Genomic DNA, 16,376 nt, shown 5'->3' on the forward strand with positions numbered 1-16,376 from the left:
CCTGCCTTAGGATCTGACCCTCACTTTTCAAAGAAGGCATCAATTTCTGGTCATAGCACACTGGATCCTCCTTAAAATTCTGTAGATTTTAAGCTTGATGTGTACATAAAGTTAATAAAATCTGTGTACAGATTTACTTCTTGAGTAAATCTGCTCCAGAGGCACTGGTGGGAGCCAGTGGGAGGGAATATTCCTTTCCATTGTGCTGGAATATTTGGAGATTTTCACCCAGGTAGGGAGCATAAGTTGTTTGAAGCAGAACACTAGATAGATAAATAAATATGAGGAAGTCTTTGAGATTTCATTACTTATTCCTTCTGCTGAAAAGAGAAATCCTTGTGTTTGTAAGAACCTGCCAATTCACTGGTAGTCAGGGAATTTGGACTTGACCTATGAAATACCATCAAACAAGACAGTGATGATGCCTGCCCACTGTGTGCAGAACCTGCTCTGCCTTCCAAAAGGCTTCTCTGTGTTGGGGGATTAATAAATCTGAGCTAGTAATTGCATCAATTTACTGGGAGTTAACTGTAATTTAAACGTGCTCTTAATTATGCCTGAATAGAATTCCACGTGCACACCCAGTACATAATATAGCATTTGCTGTGAGGATTTGTTTTAACTGTAGTATGAGCTTCACTTCTGGCTAGAATTACACTGCATTAAATATTTATTTTTAAAGGTTTCCCCAATTAATGCCATTGATATATGCTCAGCTCAGTTATGCCTATTAGAACTGTTTTGACAAGATGTGTGGGATTTTTTTTTAAGTAAATGTGTGTGTCGAGGCATGATTGAATGAATGGGATTTAAGAGTAAGAGAGTTTCATGAAAAATCAGCTGGCAGAGGGAAAAGGTATATTACATCTTGAGTGTGAAGTCTTAATCCATTTCCATCATGTCTTTTCTACTACTAGGTTGAAAGGAGGGCTAAGAGAACAATCAAAATGTCAGGTGAAGGACAGGGAGTTGTTAACTACCCAGAAAAATAGACTTTTGAGGTACTGCCACTAGATTTCAAGGAAGAGGAAAAGAAGCGTAATAGTGCACACCTTAATTACTGGGGGGAAAAACCCCCAAACATTTCAGATGTCTAAAAAGGTAAATAGTCTAGAAAAAGAAACTTGCAGATTCTTCTAGCAGGTAAACATATTGCAAAAGCAGAAAAGAAGAATTAATTGGTTAAAGCCTTTGGGGGGAACTTAGAGCACCTTCCAGTACCTGGAGGGGGCTTAGAAGATGATTGGAGAGGGACTTTCCACAAGGGCATGTAGTGAAAGGACAGGAGGGAGTGGCCTTGGACTGAAGGGAGGGTAGGTTTAGATTAGATATTAATTCTTTCCTGCGGGAGTGGTGAGGCACTGGCACAGGTTGCCCAGAGAAGCTGTGGACTCCCCATCCCTGGAGGACTTCAACACCAGTTGGATGGGGCTTGCAGCAACCAGGTTTACTGGAAGCTATCCCTCCTCATGCAGGGGAGTTGGAAAGAGAGGATCTGTAAGGTCTCTTCCAACCCAAACTATTCTGTGGTTCCACGCAATTAGTCATGCAATTGAGCACTTACTGTTTTAGGGGAATTAGCAGACCTCTGACAGTTAAATCAAGATTGTTCTCAGAATATAAAAACTAGTAAGAATTTTGTTTCTTAGCCATTTTCCAGCTTCTCCCCTTTTTTGCTTATAGTTTTGTGTATTAAATATATAAACAAGCATTTTCAACATAATTTTGTAGAGCCTGCATAGTCAGCAGAATAAAAAATAATTAGCTGAAATTTGGGAAAGAAAAGCTTATAAATAATCTTTAATAGGAAGCACTTTAAGAAGATACAAAAATAAATAATAAGGAAATTAGTGGTACAATTCCACCAAAACAACTCCTCTATGTAAAACCACAATAGCACAAACATTGTTTTTGCTAAATTATTACTCTTTGTAGTAGTAAATCCTTCCTCTACTCCTGTAGTGTCATCCTTCTTATTGCAAATTTTATATGCTTTATATAAAAATATAAAGCATATAAAAATGTGTCTTCTATCTCTTTGTTCCTATGCTTTTAAAAAGAAAGTAGTGAATATAAAACTGGTAGCACAGGTTATTTCAATGCTGCACTAAAGGGTGTATATCTGAAATATGCTTACTTTGTGTGTTCTGGGAATTGTATTCCTTCTAAATTAGGATTGAAGAGGACTAAATCTTATTCTTTGCCCAGTGTTCAGATTTGGTTATACTGAGTAGGTGGTTGATGTACCTTTCAATAGATCCAAAATTTCAAGCTCAAATCAGAAAGGATTCAATGGCATTTCCTGGCTCAGATTTGTGTCCTGAGTGAGTCTCAGCACAGTAGATGGGATCTGGGTCATTCTCTATCACCAGTGTTAACTAAAGTTCACTTGCAAGACAGGATGATGCTTCCCTTACAGCTGCTCTTTGGAAACAGAGAGATGTGCTGATCACTCTGGTAGCTGCAGTAGTGTTGCACAGCTTTCGAATCTGAAATCTGATTATATTGTGACTGAATTTGGCCTCCTAGGGACAGGGAGAACTTTTTAGTGCTCCCTTTTCAAGTGCAAGGCCAGAAACTCTCAGTCCTGTCTTTTTATTTCTCTGTCATGGTCCCTGAATTTTGATTCTGACATGGATTTGGAATGCGTATGGAGTCCATGAAAAATTTATGTTCGTGTCACGCTGATCTCTTACTGTGGTACAATATATTTGCATGTTGACGTATTTTCTTGTTTGGTTGTTTTCTTAAGAGAAAGCTTTGTTCTATTTTGTTTTCTGTGTTTCTGACACTGCGGTTGCAGACAAGCAGAAAATGGGGCATAGGTGTGGGCATGTCACCAGTCTCTGAAGTTGCTGAGCCTGATGTGACTGATGTGAGACTGCAGCAGTCTGAGAGCTTATTCCAAGCTGCCACCTTGAGAGAGGGAGTAGAGAGGCATTGAAGGTACTCAGGCCCTATGTTGCTTTGTGTTTCCTAGGTACAGGATTAGCGAGAGCCTCTGGAGTTGCTGGGACTACTGAGTGCTTTGGAGAACTCAAAAAGTATGGTTTTATTCCAGGGAGAACAGGCTTGATGTTAAAGATATTTAGAGGCAATAAATACATAGTCCTAAGGTGCCATTTTCAAGAGACAATTATTAGATTTGGGCCGTGCTTTTAGTTCAGAGCATTCCAAGAATGATTCAATCATGAGTGCTGTTCACATGGAAAGTGACTGATCTGCCTGCAAGGATCCAGTATGTTAGGAAAGGGAGAGCCTCTTCTTGCATTGTATCACACCCTATCCAGAAGGACTCAAACGTGCTTCCAGTAGGACCACAGTTTGTAGCAACGAACCTAAATCTGCCAAACAGCAGCTAAGGACTGTGTGGGTGAAGCCTGTGAGAGTTGCAGGCTATCAGTGCCATGTCCTGCATCACAGGGTGCACAGAGGGGTGATGTTGCAAAGTGCCTGGTGATTGGAAAAGACTGAATCAAAGCTCTTCAGGTTCTGGAGAAGCTGGTGATGAGAAATAAGGTTGTAAGGAAACCAGGCTTCTGAATTCTCTCAAAAAACTGCTGTTCTTCCTGTTTTCTTCTACTGGTAAATTATTCTGGCCTGGGACTATGTATAAAATTTGCCTTCAGGCTAACTCTTAACAGATGTTGCCCTTACTCCCTTCAAATAGAGACATATTTTAATGGTCCATCCTAAAGGAGAGGTCTTGGCAGTTGTTATGAAGAAAAAGAAGATATTTAACCATTGCTTGAGGGCACCATGTATTAAACACAGCCCATGCAATACAGTAGGAATAACTGAACCTTAAAAACATTTCTGTTTAATTTCAGTCTTCAAATTAATTCCAGTTTCAGATCTCTCTGCTTTCTGAAATTATATTTGAATTTTAATTGCAAAATATATCTTGGTAGTTGTTTCCTAATGTATGATACGCTGTCTTATGTTGTACAAGCCAGGTAATTTTGTCACTGGATTTTTTTTGCAGGAATGTGAGCCGAAAATGTGGAGAAGTGTTGTAATTCAGAAGGGAAATACTCTCTTAATTCAAGAGGTCCAGGAAGAAGATGGAGGAAATTATACCTGTGAACTAAAGTTTGAAGGCAAGCTTATACGAAGGACAGTTGAATTGAAGGTTACTGGTAAGAATCTTTTTTCTATGCCAATAGGAAAAAAAATTAAAGCTTTGAAATAATAAGAAAAAGTGGCACTCACATGTCGGTGGAATCTGTCAGTGAATCTCTTGGACAGAAATAAGTCCAAAGCAAATCCCAGTAGCTGAGCAGTCCCAGACTCAGGGAAATTTATATCAAGATCTTCTAAAATTCCACAGAAGAGTGCTTTTACCTTTTGCTATGTACAAAACCTGGAAATGCTCCATATTTTTAAGTTTTCCTTTAATTTATGATGATCAACTTTTCTACTCTAAGGATTGTCTTTAGTGAAGAGGATGGCACAACCTATTCCAAGAGTGAAGTTAGCCATATTGGACTGTCAAAACAAAGTAACCTGCTTGTCAGGAGGTCATACTCCATGTAGTCAGAACCATAGAGTGTATTTACCAGACAACAGTATTTTTCTCTCTATTTTTGCCAGGTATCAAAAATGAACAGTTAAAATAAGTATTGTCTACTGATATATTCTTGCTCCCTTTTCATCTCATTGTACAGTATGACATCTATAATTATTACTTTGCCTGCTGTGTCTGTGGAACTTTGCAAGTACCTGAAAACAATTGAGGTTCTCTTCAGCCCTTCACACAAAACCATATAAACAAATGGTTAGGTATCTTCCCCACATACTGATTAAAACAGGGCCCTACTCAAAGCAGTGACTGGTAGAATTCCTCTTTCTTATATCAAACTGAATTATTCCATATGATGTTTCTAATATGTTCTTGAAAAAAAGTCATCCCTTTATTTTGAGTGGAATCTGATTTTTTATTCTTGTCACTATTCTCCATTTTCAGTGAGTTCTTTTCCCTGTGTGCCCTATGTCATGTGACCCTTTATTGTCCATTTTTGGCCATGGACAGAACTCTAAAGTACTGATTTGACCTACCTGATCCTAGACCTGAGATATGAAAGAGGATCTAATGCATGAAGATATAATAACTGCTTTGTGGGTGGTTGCTACCCTAAGTAGCATGCTGGTCTTCAACCAGAATGTGAACTAAGTTTGACAAAGTGAAAATGAGATGCATTTAACTCAATTCCTCATGATGGATATTTTATGCTCTCCCTCTCATCATGACCTTGCTAGAAGTCATGTGTTCTCTTCATTATTTAAACACTATAGTGTATTTATGCTTCACAATTTAAGGATTTTGTCCTAAACTAAACAGAGAATTTATTACAGTTATTTCTCTTATTTAAAAGTTTATTATCTCTATTTTTTAAAATGTAAGTATGAAATATGTCAGTGTTCTCCTTTTTGCTAAATGCTTGAGAAGGAGAAGATTTTTCCTCTTTTAATTTGGTGTGAATTCACATTGCATTAAATTTTGTTTAGTTTATAAAAGCACATATGTTTGTAAACACCTTTTCCAGATGGAAATGTTTGAGAGACATATCTGATGTTATGTGTTTGCTGATTGAATCTCTCTAGATATCTGAAAGAGGCTAGTAAGTTTATGTAAATAGAAACCTAAAAATGTGGATCAGAGCTACAATGACAGTTTGAATGAGCCAGATTGTTTCTCTTGCTTTTGTTTTGTTTCAGTTGGTGAATTTTACATGTTACTGCAGGTTTAGATCTTTGCCGGGGAGAGGTCAAAGAAAACTTGTACAACAAACAGCAAAGGATGGCTTGTGTTGTGTGGCCGTCCAAGCCAGGTGGGGGGTCCTAAGGTCAGATCACAGGCTGGGAGCAGGTACACGACATCCTCAGGGACTTGGCTGAATAAATGTTGTGGTCCTTCAGGACTCATCTCAGTATGTCCAGGTCTTTCTTGTAATGGAATTGGTGTTGCACTGGGCCCCATTTCTGATCTGTCTGAAAATGAGTTCTCATCAAAGTATTGTACCAGAAGAACCTGGAGGGAGAACCAGAGCTCTGACTTCTGAACCTGCTGGTCTTTAAAATCACTGTTAGCAAATACTGCTGAAGGCTGGGGTAGAATTGTCTCTGCTAGCCTGCGGCACAGATGTGCAGAAAAGGATCATGCCTGCTGTTTTCTTCTGGAGGAGCTTTGTGATGCTGTTTCTATTACTGGTACTTATTACCATGTCTGAATTGGCATTTATTGGCAAGTGTCTGAGTTCCTCTAACATAAAGATTTTGAACAGAAAGACTCTGTTGGGCACTGCTAGCAGCCATGGTAACCTGAAATTGTTATTGAAGAGTTATTCTGAAAGTGAAATGGGTAACTCCATGTCTCCCTTGAGCAAGGAGAGATGCCCTGCCATGGAGAGAGGGGAAGCTGGCTTAGATTCCCTGTAGTTTTTCAGGCGTTTGCTGAAGTACATGGTACAAAGTGCACCAGTTAGGTGGATGAAGTTATTTATCTCTTGATTGTAAGACAAGGATCTTTTTTTTCTTTGAAGTCACATCAAATATGGTACATGAGGTTTTTAATCCTTTGTGAAGATTGTGGTAGTTATGTAAGTAGCAATATGAAATATTCGCTGTTTGTAGCTAAATGCAGAACGGGCATCTAAACAGTGAAACTTGAAATCAGAATAAATGCAGTGCTGTCATAACAGAAGCTACATCAAAAGCTTTAGGAAAATTTTAAGGTGCAGGAGCCAGAAGCACCATTTTAACTTGCTGTTGGTAAAACTAAACAGAATAGTTAATGAGATCCCAGACAAATGCAGCAGTTCTGCTGAAGATGTGATCCATAAGACAGCCTGATCCAAGTTAGCAGCAGACAAGAGAGCAGCTGTGGGCCGAGGGAAGGATGTCTGCCTGTTTGGTATTTATATCAGCGTTGCCTAAGGATTTATTTCAAGTAGAGGCTTTCAACTGGGGACACAACCCTGCTCTTATTATTTATCCAGCAACGTCCAGTGATGTCATTAGAGCTATTAGAAGGTGTTCCTTTAATTTCCTGTGACAAAGTGTCAGCACAGTTGTCTTAGTGGCTGTGCCTGTGGTGGGGAGCTGCAAGGACTGTGCTTTCCTTGGATCCTGTCTTGCCTTCTGGCCTTTGCAGACCCAACTGGAAGATCTCAGTGGGCTAGTTAGAGGTAGGAGGGGAGTTCCTCCTCCCTTTCTTCTGTGACTAAGTCATGATATGAGCAAGTATGAAATAATTTGTAACAAAGAAATCTCAGCAGTCTTAGATGGAAGCTGAAAGCTATCACTGTGTGATGCCTGGCCAGGGGAAGGCACACAGAGGGATCTGAGTGGTATTGGTAGGTGAGCAGAGCAGAAAGCGAACAAGTCAGATGGCATTTGCAGGAAGGGGCAGCTGGACACAGGGATGGCAGTGTCATTTTCTGGCTGCAGTGGGTAATGAACAGCTGGATGGGATTTTGTTTAAAAAGGACTTCAGAGGCTGTAGCTTTTCAGGGTTCTGAGGGAAAGTCTTGCAGCCTAGAATATATTTGAAAAATATTTTGACAGAAAGTATTTATAGGGAAAAATCCTGAGCTACAATACAGCACTAATGAGCAGTGCCTAAATCTTGGTGTTTGGGTGCATTTAACAATAATAGATTGTCAACAAACCAGCTTTTTCATCACTAGTTCTTCATGGGTTTGTTATATTATGCAGACAGATGTGAAACAAGTCTTGTCAGCCTTTTTTGCTGAAGAAACATGACAACAGTGTTCTCTCTTAGCAAATAACACATAACCCTTCAGTCTATGTAAAAAAAATTATATTGATACCATTTCACTTTGCTTCTTGGTAGATTTAGAGTTACAAACAAGTGAGATTAGAAACTGTGATCTAGGGTTCTGAAGTGTAAAAATGTAACAGAAATTCAGTTTTTAATTAGATAATAAGTTAGAGTGTACCCATTTGGAAAAAACTGAATGCACTAATATAAAGTTACAGATAATCTCATTATTATTATTTATTAAAATTACAGTTATTCAGGAATATCAACAATCAAAAGCATTTTAATGTGTATTGTAAATGCCAACATTTATTAAAGAACAGTTATACTATTCAGATTAAAAGGAAAAAAACCCAGACTTAAAATGCAGTGTTGGTTTTGAAAGGCATTTTCTACATCTTCCTGTTTTCCCCAGCCCTACCAACAAGTTTACTCTGTCTTGATGCACAGCAATATTTCAATACCTTTGAGGGTGAAAAGGTGCCATTGTGAAAAACACCTCCTGTGTTTTTCAGCACTCGTTTTGCTTTGGAACACTGGTCTGTAAGGGCACAGGCTGAGAAGAAAATTCAAGGAGACATATCTTGGAGCTTTGGGAAAGGGTGATGCCTCTGAGAAGAGAGCAAGACCTGCTCTGACAAGCGTAGCCCGGGTGCCCCTGGCAGATGAGGCTGTTTGCAGGGACGTGTTTCTTCAGGGACAGCTGTGCTAGTGGGAGAAGTTGCCTTGTTCTTTCTGCTGCCCGTGGAAAGAGGTGATTTGTGAGCTGTACTGGTGAATTATTTTCTAGTATGACAGCAGAAGGTGGCCGTCTGACCAACTTCATAAACTGCTGGTGATGGATTGGAGTGACGTAGGAGTTACTGGACCACTCTGTCCAGGAGCTCTGTCCTCCAAGTTTCCTTCATCCTCTACTCTGGCTTATTCTTCACAGGCTGCTAAAATGCCTGCCTGTTCCTAAAAGTCATTTGAGCAGCAATATCTGTTTTGACCATCGTAAATGACAAATTATTCCACATGGCTACTTGAGTTGAATGATTCTGCCCGAATTCACTCTTTGGTCATAGTTTTTCAATTAAATTATTTCAAGTCTCATTACTTCTCTCACTTTTCAAATTACGCCTGCTGCTGTTGCTGGATTTTGTTTGTGGGTTTGGGACCCCTTTATTATCAAAAGTAATTGATGGTTGGTTCCAAGGAGAAAGCTGTGGAGGAGGCCATGTTGTGGCAGTTTTGTGTTCTCCTTGGGATGTCTTTTGCAGCTGCAGTGTGCCTGTGGCCATGGGCTTTGTGGTTTTTGGAACCCTAACCTTAGGTGTAACCCTAACCCCAACCCTAGGCACTAAAAGCAGCCTTGGGCTATGGCTGGTTCCAAGGAGATAGCTGTGGAGGGAGCCATGGTTTCTTTTATTGAAGTTTTGCAGGATATTTCTTGTTAATTTCAAAATTTTCCCCAAATGCAAGCTCTGGTTCCTGTCAGCACTCAATATCTCACCTAATCCCTGGGATCTGGGATTTGCTTGAAGTGCAGTGGTGCTTTTTTGTTGATTTTGGCCAGCAGCTCTGATGAGAGCTGTTAGCTTCCCTCTCCCGTATTTGTTTGTATTTTCAAGCACGGGTCAGAGAGTCTGTTGTCTCAAATAAAGCAGAAAACATTTCAAGGAAAGCCTAAAGCAGCCTGTGAATTTTCCTGATGAAGCAGCCTGAAAAGCACTCCAAGGTAAAACATGGTGATGTGCGGGTGATGGTGGTGGCTGGTCTGGCCTTCAGGGTTTGCTGCTCCTCATTCCCTTGCATTGCCACTGCTGGTGGGCATGGGAAGTGTTTGCTGTACTTGGAGCTGTCTCCCTTTTTCTGGAAGCAGATGCTCCTTCTTGAGAGCTCTATTTGTTTAGCTCCACATCTCCGAAAGAAAAATTTCCCCTGCTTAGTGTTCACCAGAGTTCTAAAGTGATATTGAAGCTGTCAGCAGCTGTAGGGACATGCTTTTTATTCTTTCCCTCCTCTCCTGGCTTGGCAGCTTTGGCCTTTCTTTGCCTGCTGTGAACAACATTCAGCTCACTCCCAGTGCTTGGCAGTCCTCATCACTTGTGACATATGGCCTGGGATGCCTGTCCCCTGTTGTATCCCATGCAAGTGTTCGAACCAGAGCTCCCCTTTGGCAGGAAATGTGCTGTTTCCAGCTGAAAGCCCAACTCCTGCTCCCTGTAACTTCATGGGGAGCTGCTGGAGTACAGGCGGGGAACACTGGAATATTGGCACTTTTTACTTCAGAACTATTTTTGTTCTTAACAGGCAATTTTATCCCTAAGTCGGAACTCCTTCCCATACTTTGTAATATAGACAGCAAATCCCTGTGCAGAAAGCTCCTGGAGCAAGGGGGTGATGGATGTTTGCACCCAGTTTCCTTGGCTGATATGAGGTTGGATCTCACAGCTTGGCTTGGGAGAAAGAAGGGAGAAGGGGGCTCGCACTGTGGCTCTCCTGGCACCGGCCTGTGTGCCATGGTGGCCTTAGGTATTGCTACCCAAATAGTGTCACAAAGAAAGATACAATGATTAACCAACCAAGGCTGCTGAGCTCAAATAAAGTGTGCATTTTCTGATTTTCCTCAAATGTAGCATAAGCAGTGAAGAGGGATAAAAACTGGTGAGATTTTCGGTTTCTTTTTTAGTTCATGGTGTTAGTACATTCCATTGACTAATGAACTGCATTTATAGTGGTAATGCAGAAAGGCCTTCCTTCCTCTGAGAAAAAATTTGTTTCATAACAGAGCTTTTACCAATATTTGGGTCCAGAAAAGAATAAATTAAAAGAATCTGGAGAAACCAGTTATTCAGGGGAAGATATTTACAAAACAATGGACAAAGAGAAAAGCATCTTGCTTGTGACTGCAGTTCTAACAACTGCAGTGAAAATTAGATACTTGTTAATTTGGAAATGGAATCTTAAAATGAACAAGTTAAATCTGCATAAGTTTTTTACTTCTGGGAGGGAGACTGCAGATGGTTTGGGAACAGAAAATCCTTCCTGTTCACTTCTAATATTGACACATCATATCTCAAGTGACATTTACTTACTCATATAAATTACACCTTTCCATAGCAAGACTTCATCTCTTTGCAATATCTTGACACAATCAGGGAATCACTTTTTCATTAAATGCAAGGGACAGCAAAAAGCCTGCCCAAATTAAGGTTTTATTGAGAGTCCTAAGCTTTAAAAGATCTGTGGTAGGAGATACTGTTCTTAGCATTTCCTCTGCTGCACTTTCTTATAAATATTGCATTGCATCATTTATTATTTTTATTTTCTAAAAGAAACCTTCCTTTCTATGAGAGACAGCAAGGCAGAAATGGGTTAAGTGCTGACAAATACAGTACTTAAAGACCAGGAAATGAATTTCACAGCTGGGTTCTCAAACCATTGCCAAAATAACTATCTATTTAAAGCTACATATAGGAAGTGCCAACAATTAGAGTTTTATTTTGATATATTTTATGTGATTGGTATTAATTTTTACCGAGGTCTTTGTTTTGTAAATATTAGCTTTCTGTTATACAGTAAAGTATTTATCTTAAAACTTTAATTTAAATTCTGATTTGTTACATGTCTGGCATCCTGTTAACTCCTGTAGATAGCTAAGCATGTTTCTGTGGTCAAAGCAGATTTAACTGCCACTGATTTCTGTAGTGACTTTAGTTTTTCCAACTACCTCCAGCAAAGCCTAGTATGATCCATCAACAGAAACGTGTTCATTTGCTTTTGACCCCATTTGGAAAATGGAGCCATTTCTCTGCCTTTTTCAGAGTATTTCTTGTTCAACCATGCAAAAACCCGGTTATAAATCTGCAGCAACTTCTGTGTCTGCAAAGAATTCACAGGAAAATCTAGTCCAGAGTGTGGTATCAGTACAATGAGGGTGCCCATTCACCTGGAAGAAATGCCAGTCCTGTTCTGTCTTTTAACATCTTTTTATCACCTGACACCCAGCAAGGTCCTGATAAATTTGACCTACTCTTCTGGTTTCAGGAGCACCTCATCAGAGCCTGTAAGCTGAGGATCTGGGCAGTGTCTGAGGGATGCCTGTGCCCATTGGTGGTTGCTGTGTGAACTGTGTCACTATTAAAGTGACAACAAAATATATCCACAAGGATAAAAGCTCCTTCGTTTGCAGTTCCTCAAGTGATCCAGATTGATGACTTTTCCATTCACTAGAGTGACCTGTTAATACAGGGCTCATGAAATATGAGTTTGGAAGATAAACATTAAGTATTACCTCCATATCTCCTGGAGAAACTGCAAGTTCTAAGGGCAGTGAGAAATGTAGCAATATGCTGCAGTCTATGAATTATATATAGTGTCAGTACTCTTGGCACTTTACTTACAGCTCCACAGCCTGCCTTCCTGGCTCATGAACATGCAAAGTAATTAGAATGGCAAATAGCATTAGTTTTTATTGACCTATGTTGCCCCCTAGTTTTCTGTCATGTTCTTGAACATCATGGTTTTTTTCTTCCACCTCAAATCAGCAGTTTGCAGTTTATAACATTGATTATATGGTATTGTCTAATTTATTGATGTGGGCAGCCAGGGCTTCCACACATGTTATGGGTTGTTCATTTCTCCAATGACCTGTCTTTGTGCACAGCAACTGTAGCTCACTGAATCACTGACTATATACTGTAAATGTCAGATATGAGCTCCCACTTTAAAAACTGCTGCTCAGTCCAGGAGCTGCTGAGCAACATTCTCTAAGTGTATTGTGCTTTCAGTAGTGGAGGTGACTTAGTATAAATGATAGGATTGTGGGGGTTTTGCCAACACCAGTGAGGTAAAGCTCACACACTGAAAGAAACTTGTATGTTTTCATTTTCTGTGTTAGAATAAGTTTCCTTCATCATGAAAGTGTAGGCTGGATGCTCTTTCTTCTTTATTAATAATAGATAGGCAGATAGATGCACAGGCACAAAATAACACTGCCCCTGAAACCATTTTGCTAATGGTAAAATAGATACACATGAGTGAGCAGATTGCCTTGTCCATTGAAAATGCAGCTTTCCCACCCAGAGAAACTGCAAATCTTGCTTAATATATTGTCTCACAAGAAAAGCTTGAGAACCAGAAGCAACGACTGTCTTGTTCCTTTGAAATGACTGGAGAAATTTTAATAGGTCAAAAGCTCTGCTATAACTTGAGCTGGAGATCAGGATAATATTTTCACAGCACAATGTTGATGCCTTTCAAATCTGGTTTGTCCTGCCTGGCACTTGTAGGTGTGTATCTGAGATGAAAAGTTCTGCTGTGGAAGGAATAGTGCTCGCTACTGAATTGTCAGCATTATTTCTTGCTGCAGTGATGTGATCCTCAAAGGTGCTTTATTCAAGTGCCTGTTTGGCCTGACCCTGTTTAGCTTATGAGATCTGACAGTAGTAGTATTGCTTCAGGCTCTGATGTTGCTCTTATGAAGTTCACCAGAAGACTGGAGCTAATAACTTACCAATGTTTGCTCTGTGCCTTGCAATTTTTAAGTTGGAAGGACATACAAGACTATGCTGGGTGTGTTAAGTATCTTGTTTGTCTTTGATATCATGGAGTGGCATGGAAAATATGTTCTTAATTTTCATCAGAAATAACCAAACTATTTTTTGTCTTTGATATCATCGATTGACCTTTTCTAAGCAAGAGAAAAATAAGCATTCAACTGAATTTGTATTTAGGTGTTTATTACTCCAGTCTATTTCAAAGGGCTGGGTAACTACTCTGTTACATTAGACTTACATGTACTGACTTATTTACTGTGTGTGTTGAGTGGTTTTTGCAATGCAAGCATGTTTCAGTAAATAAAATCAATTTGCAGCCAATGGGAATGCAACAGTAAGTAATTTAACTTTTCATCTTTTTCTTCGGCTTGAAATGAAAAGCTCTCCAAGGTTTTTTTTGTGACAAGCCCTGTAGGCTGAAGTACTCTGAGAAAGTGCAGGAAATATAAAGTGCAAATTGCAAACCAAAATGATTTCACAGTAAAATTAATAAACAATATAGTAATAAATTTCTAAGGCAGCTTTGGGTTCTTATCTGTTCTTATACTGCTTTTTTCTGGTATAGCCCAGCAATGCACCTAAAGGCCTGTTTCTCCTCAGAAAGGGCAGTGTGGTCTGTGCAGTCTCTGATTTTATTTTATCTTGGCTGGAGCTCGTTCTCCTATGTGGGTACCTGTCTGCCAGGAACTGGTCTGAGATAATTTCATAATCGATTGAGATGATAAAAGGGCTTTGGTTATATGGAAGGAAGCTAGATCCAAGCACCAGATGGTTTTTCATCTTTATGCAGTGCATATTGCATCAGCAATCCAGTTGTGGAGAGCTGAGCCGCCCATCCTGGGCCAGGAGTGGTTATAGCTTCTGGCAGGGAAGGAACCAATTTGCCATAAGCTGTGTATGCCCTTATAGCTGCTCTGGAATACACTGCCATGCTGCTTTTTCTTCCTTAATGTGAGATGAAATGCACCTGGAACAAGACCCTGCCAAGACTAGGACAGCTCTGTAGCCTCTAAGTGGCCGTAGCAACCGTATTTAGGCAGATGTTTTTAAGGAGAGTATTATCAAAATATTGGTACACGTGGCTGTGCAGTAAAGCAAACTGATTTAGAGATGCCATTTGTGCTTCTCTTGGGATGTGCACCTTACAGAAGTACAGGCCACTTAATTTGTAAATGAAATAAGAGGAGTACACAGTGGGTCCTTCAGCATGGTGTGCATGCCAGTGTGAGAGGGATGGATCTCAGAAATACGGTGAGAAGGATTAGAGGGAGAGAGAGGAAGACCTTTGTTACTTGGTTTTCTGATATAAAAGTCTGTTTGACACTGGTGAAAGACCTAACCAGAGTATCAGGCTGATGAAGAAATGTGACTTTTCAGAAAAAACACGAGTTTTGTCAGAGAGGAATGTTAGCATTTGCCCCCTTAAGAAATTCTTTTTTCCCTTCATAGTAAGAATTCCATTCTGGGAAAAACTGCAGTTTTTCTGTGTTGTTCTCCAGAGGGAGAGAATTCACTGCTTTTCTAGCCAAAGTACTTTTTCTATCACTTGACAAAGAGGCTGCCCTACAGCTTTGAGCAGTGCAGCACTCAAAGGAAATACTGTGATCACAGACTGCTGCTGAAAGAAGAGAAGATGGTGAAGAGGTCAGTCTGGAAATGTGGCGTCCTCAGGGGTTAGAACTGTGGTTCCTACACCTCCTAGCAGTGGCTAAGCCTGTTAAATTCTCACTTTTAACAAGTTTCATACATCTCACACAAAGAAATGTTTCATTGTTTACTCATATACTGAAGTTAATTCACTTGGGACTGTTTGTCTAAAACAAACTTATCCATGAAAAAGTTCTCTTCCGTGTTAGTGGCTTCCTATACAGGGCTGTTCAAGTTCCTGTAGATCATGGCCTCTTGACTGAAGCAGTAGGCTAAAGCACAAAAATACTTCCAACAATTCCCTTAAGGAAAGTTATCACTGCTTTATTCCAGAAAAGCAGAGTCATGGAAACTGAGCATACCTAAAATGTATGTGTTGAATCATTCTGTTTGTAGGGGAAAATGCCTCTTTTTTGGGTTTTATTTTTAATATCTGCTTTTTTTTCCACCTTCAAAAAATTAATTCTATTCCCCACTATCCAATGTTCTGGCACTGCAATGGGAATTGTGCATTTCATAAGCAAATACTGAGATTTATTTTGGCTGGAGCTCATGATGTGGAGGAGAGGTTAATGGGACACATCATACTCTGAAGATAAGGAGAGTGAATTATATATATGAGTTTAATGTAGAAGATATGGACTGGAAAGAAAGTTGGTTCCTTTCCATTAAGTTGTGGGAGGGTCAGAGAAACAGCTTTGAGCACCTCCAAAGTCTCTGGCTATCTGCCACCAGATCTATATTCCCTGTTCAGCCCAGACCTCAATTTTAATATTTAAAATGGTACTTGCTTTCTTTTTCTAACCCTCAAAAGGGCTTTAATTCTTTCCCTCATTCTGTCAGTGCTCAAGCTGCTACAGCTGTTGCTGTCACATTTAATAAGGACTTTGCAGAGTTTAAATATTGTGTTGTTCACCAGCTTTTCTTTGGTGCGAGAGAAGAGCTTTGTTGTTAAGTTTGGGTGCTTCTCACTGACACAGCTGCTGACATGGGGTGTCAGCTGAAGGTGACAGGAACTTGTCACTTGCCCTGGTAGTCACGTGAAGCTCCCTGTGGTGCCTGACACCACAATGTAGCCGTGGATGAAGGTGCTGCAGACAGACCCCATCCAGCATGGAGCCCTTGCTGATTCTCCCCAGGACTGTGGTGTTTAGAAATGTATGTCTTTCAAATAACAACATAAAATTGACCACATTGCAGTTCCTGACCTACAGTTGCACCATTACACTGATTTTGTGGTAGCATATTTCTCATTTGAACATCACCAGTAATCCTGTGGTCCTTTTTGTGCAGTGAACAGGTAACTTTCCCTTGCTCAGCTGTGGACGAGGTAGGAAACAAGGCAGCAATGCGGACACTAGCTTGACATTTCAAAATGTCAGAAGGAGGAGGAATTGAGACTA

The 16,376-nt window shown here is 40.0% G+C and overlaps 1 protein-coding gene across 1 annotated transcript in view; it reads left to right on the plus strand.

Moving 5' to 3' along the window:
- The window catches only part of IL1RAPL2 (interleukin 1 receptor accessory protein like 2), a 343,260-nt gene that overhangs the window by 192,509 nt on the left and 134,375 nt on the right, over positions 1 to 16,376 (plus strand). The window contains exon 5 of the mRNA XM_059859469.1: positions 3,986 to 4,139. Coding sequence (XP_059715452.1) covers positions 3,986 to 4,139 — 154 coding nt within the window. The remainder of the gene's footprint in view (positions 1 to 3,985; positions 4,140 to 16,376) is intronic.

This window comes from Haemorhous mexicanus, chromosome 14 (assembly GCF_027477595.1).
Source record: "Haemorhous mexicanus isolate bHaeMex1 chromosome 14, bHaeMex1.pri, whole genome shotgun sequence".
Taxonomy (NCBI): Eukaryota; Metazoa; Chordata; class Aves; order Passeriformes; family Fringillidae; genus Haemorhous; species Haemorhous mexicanus.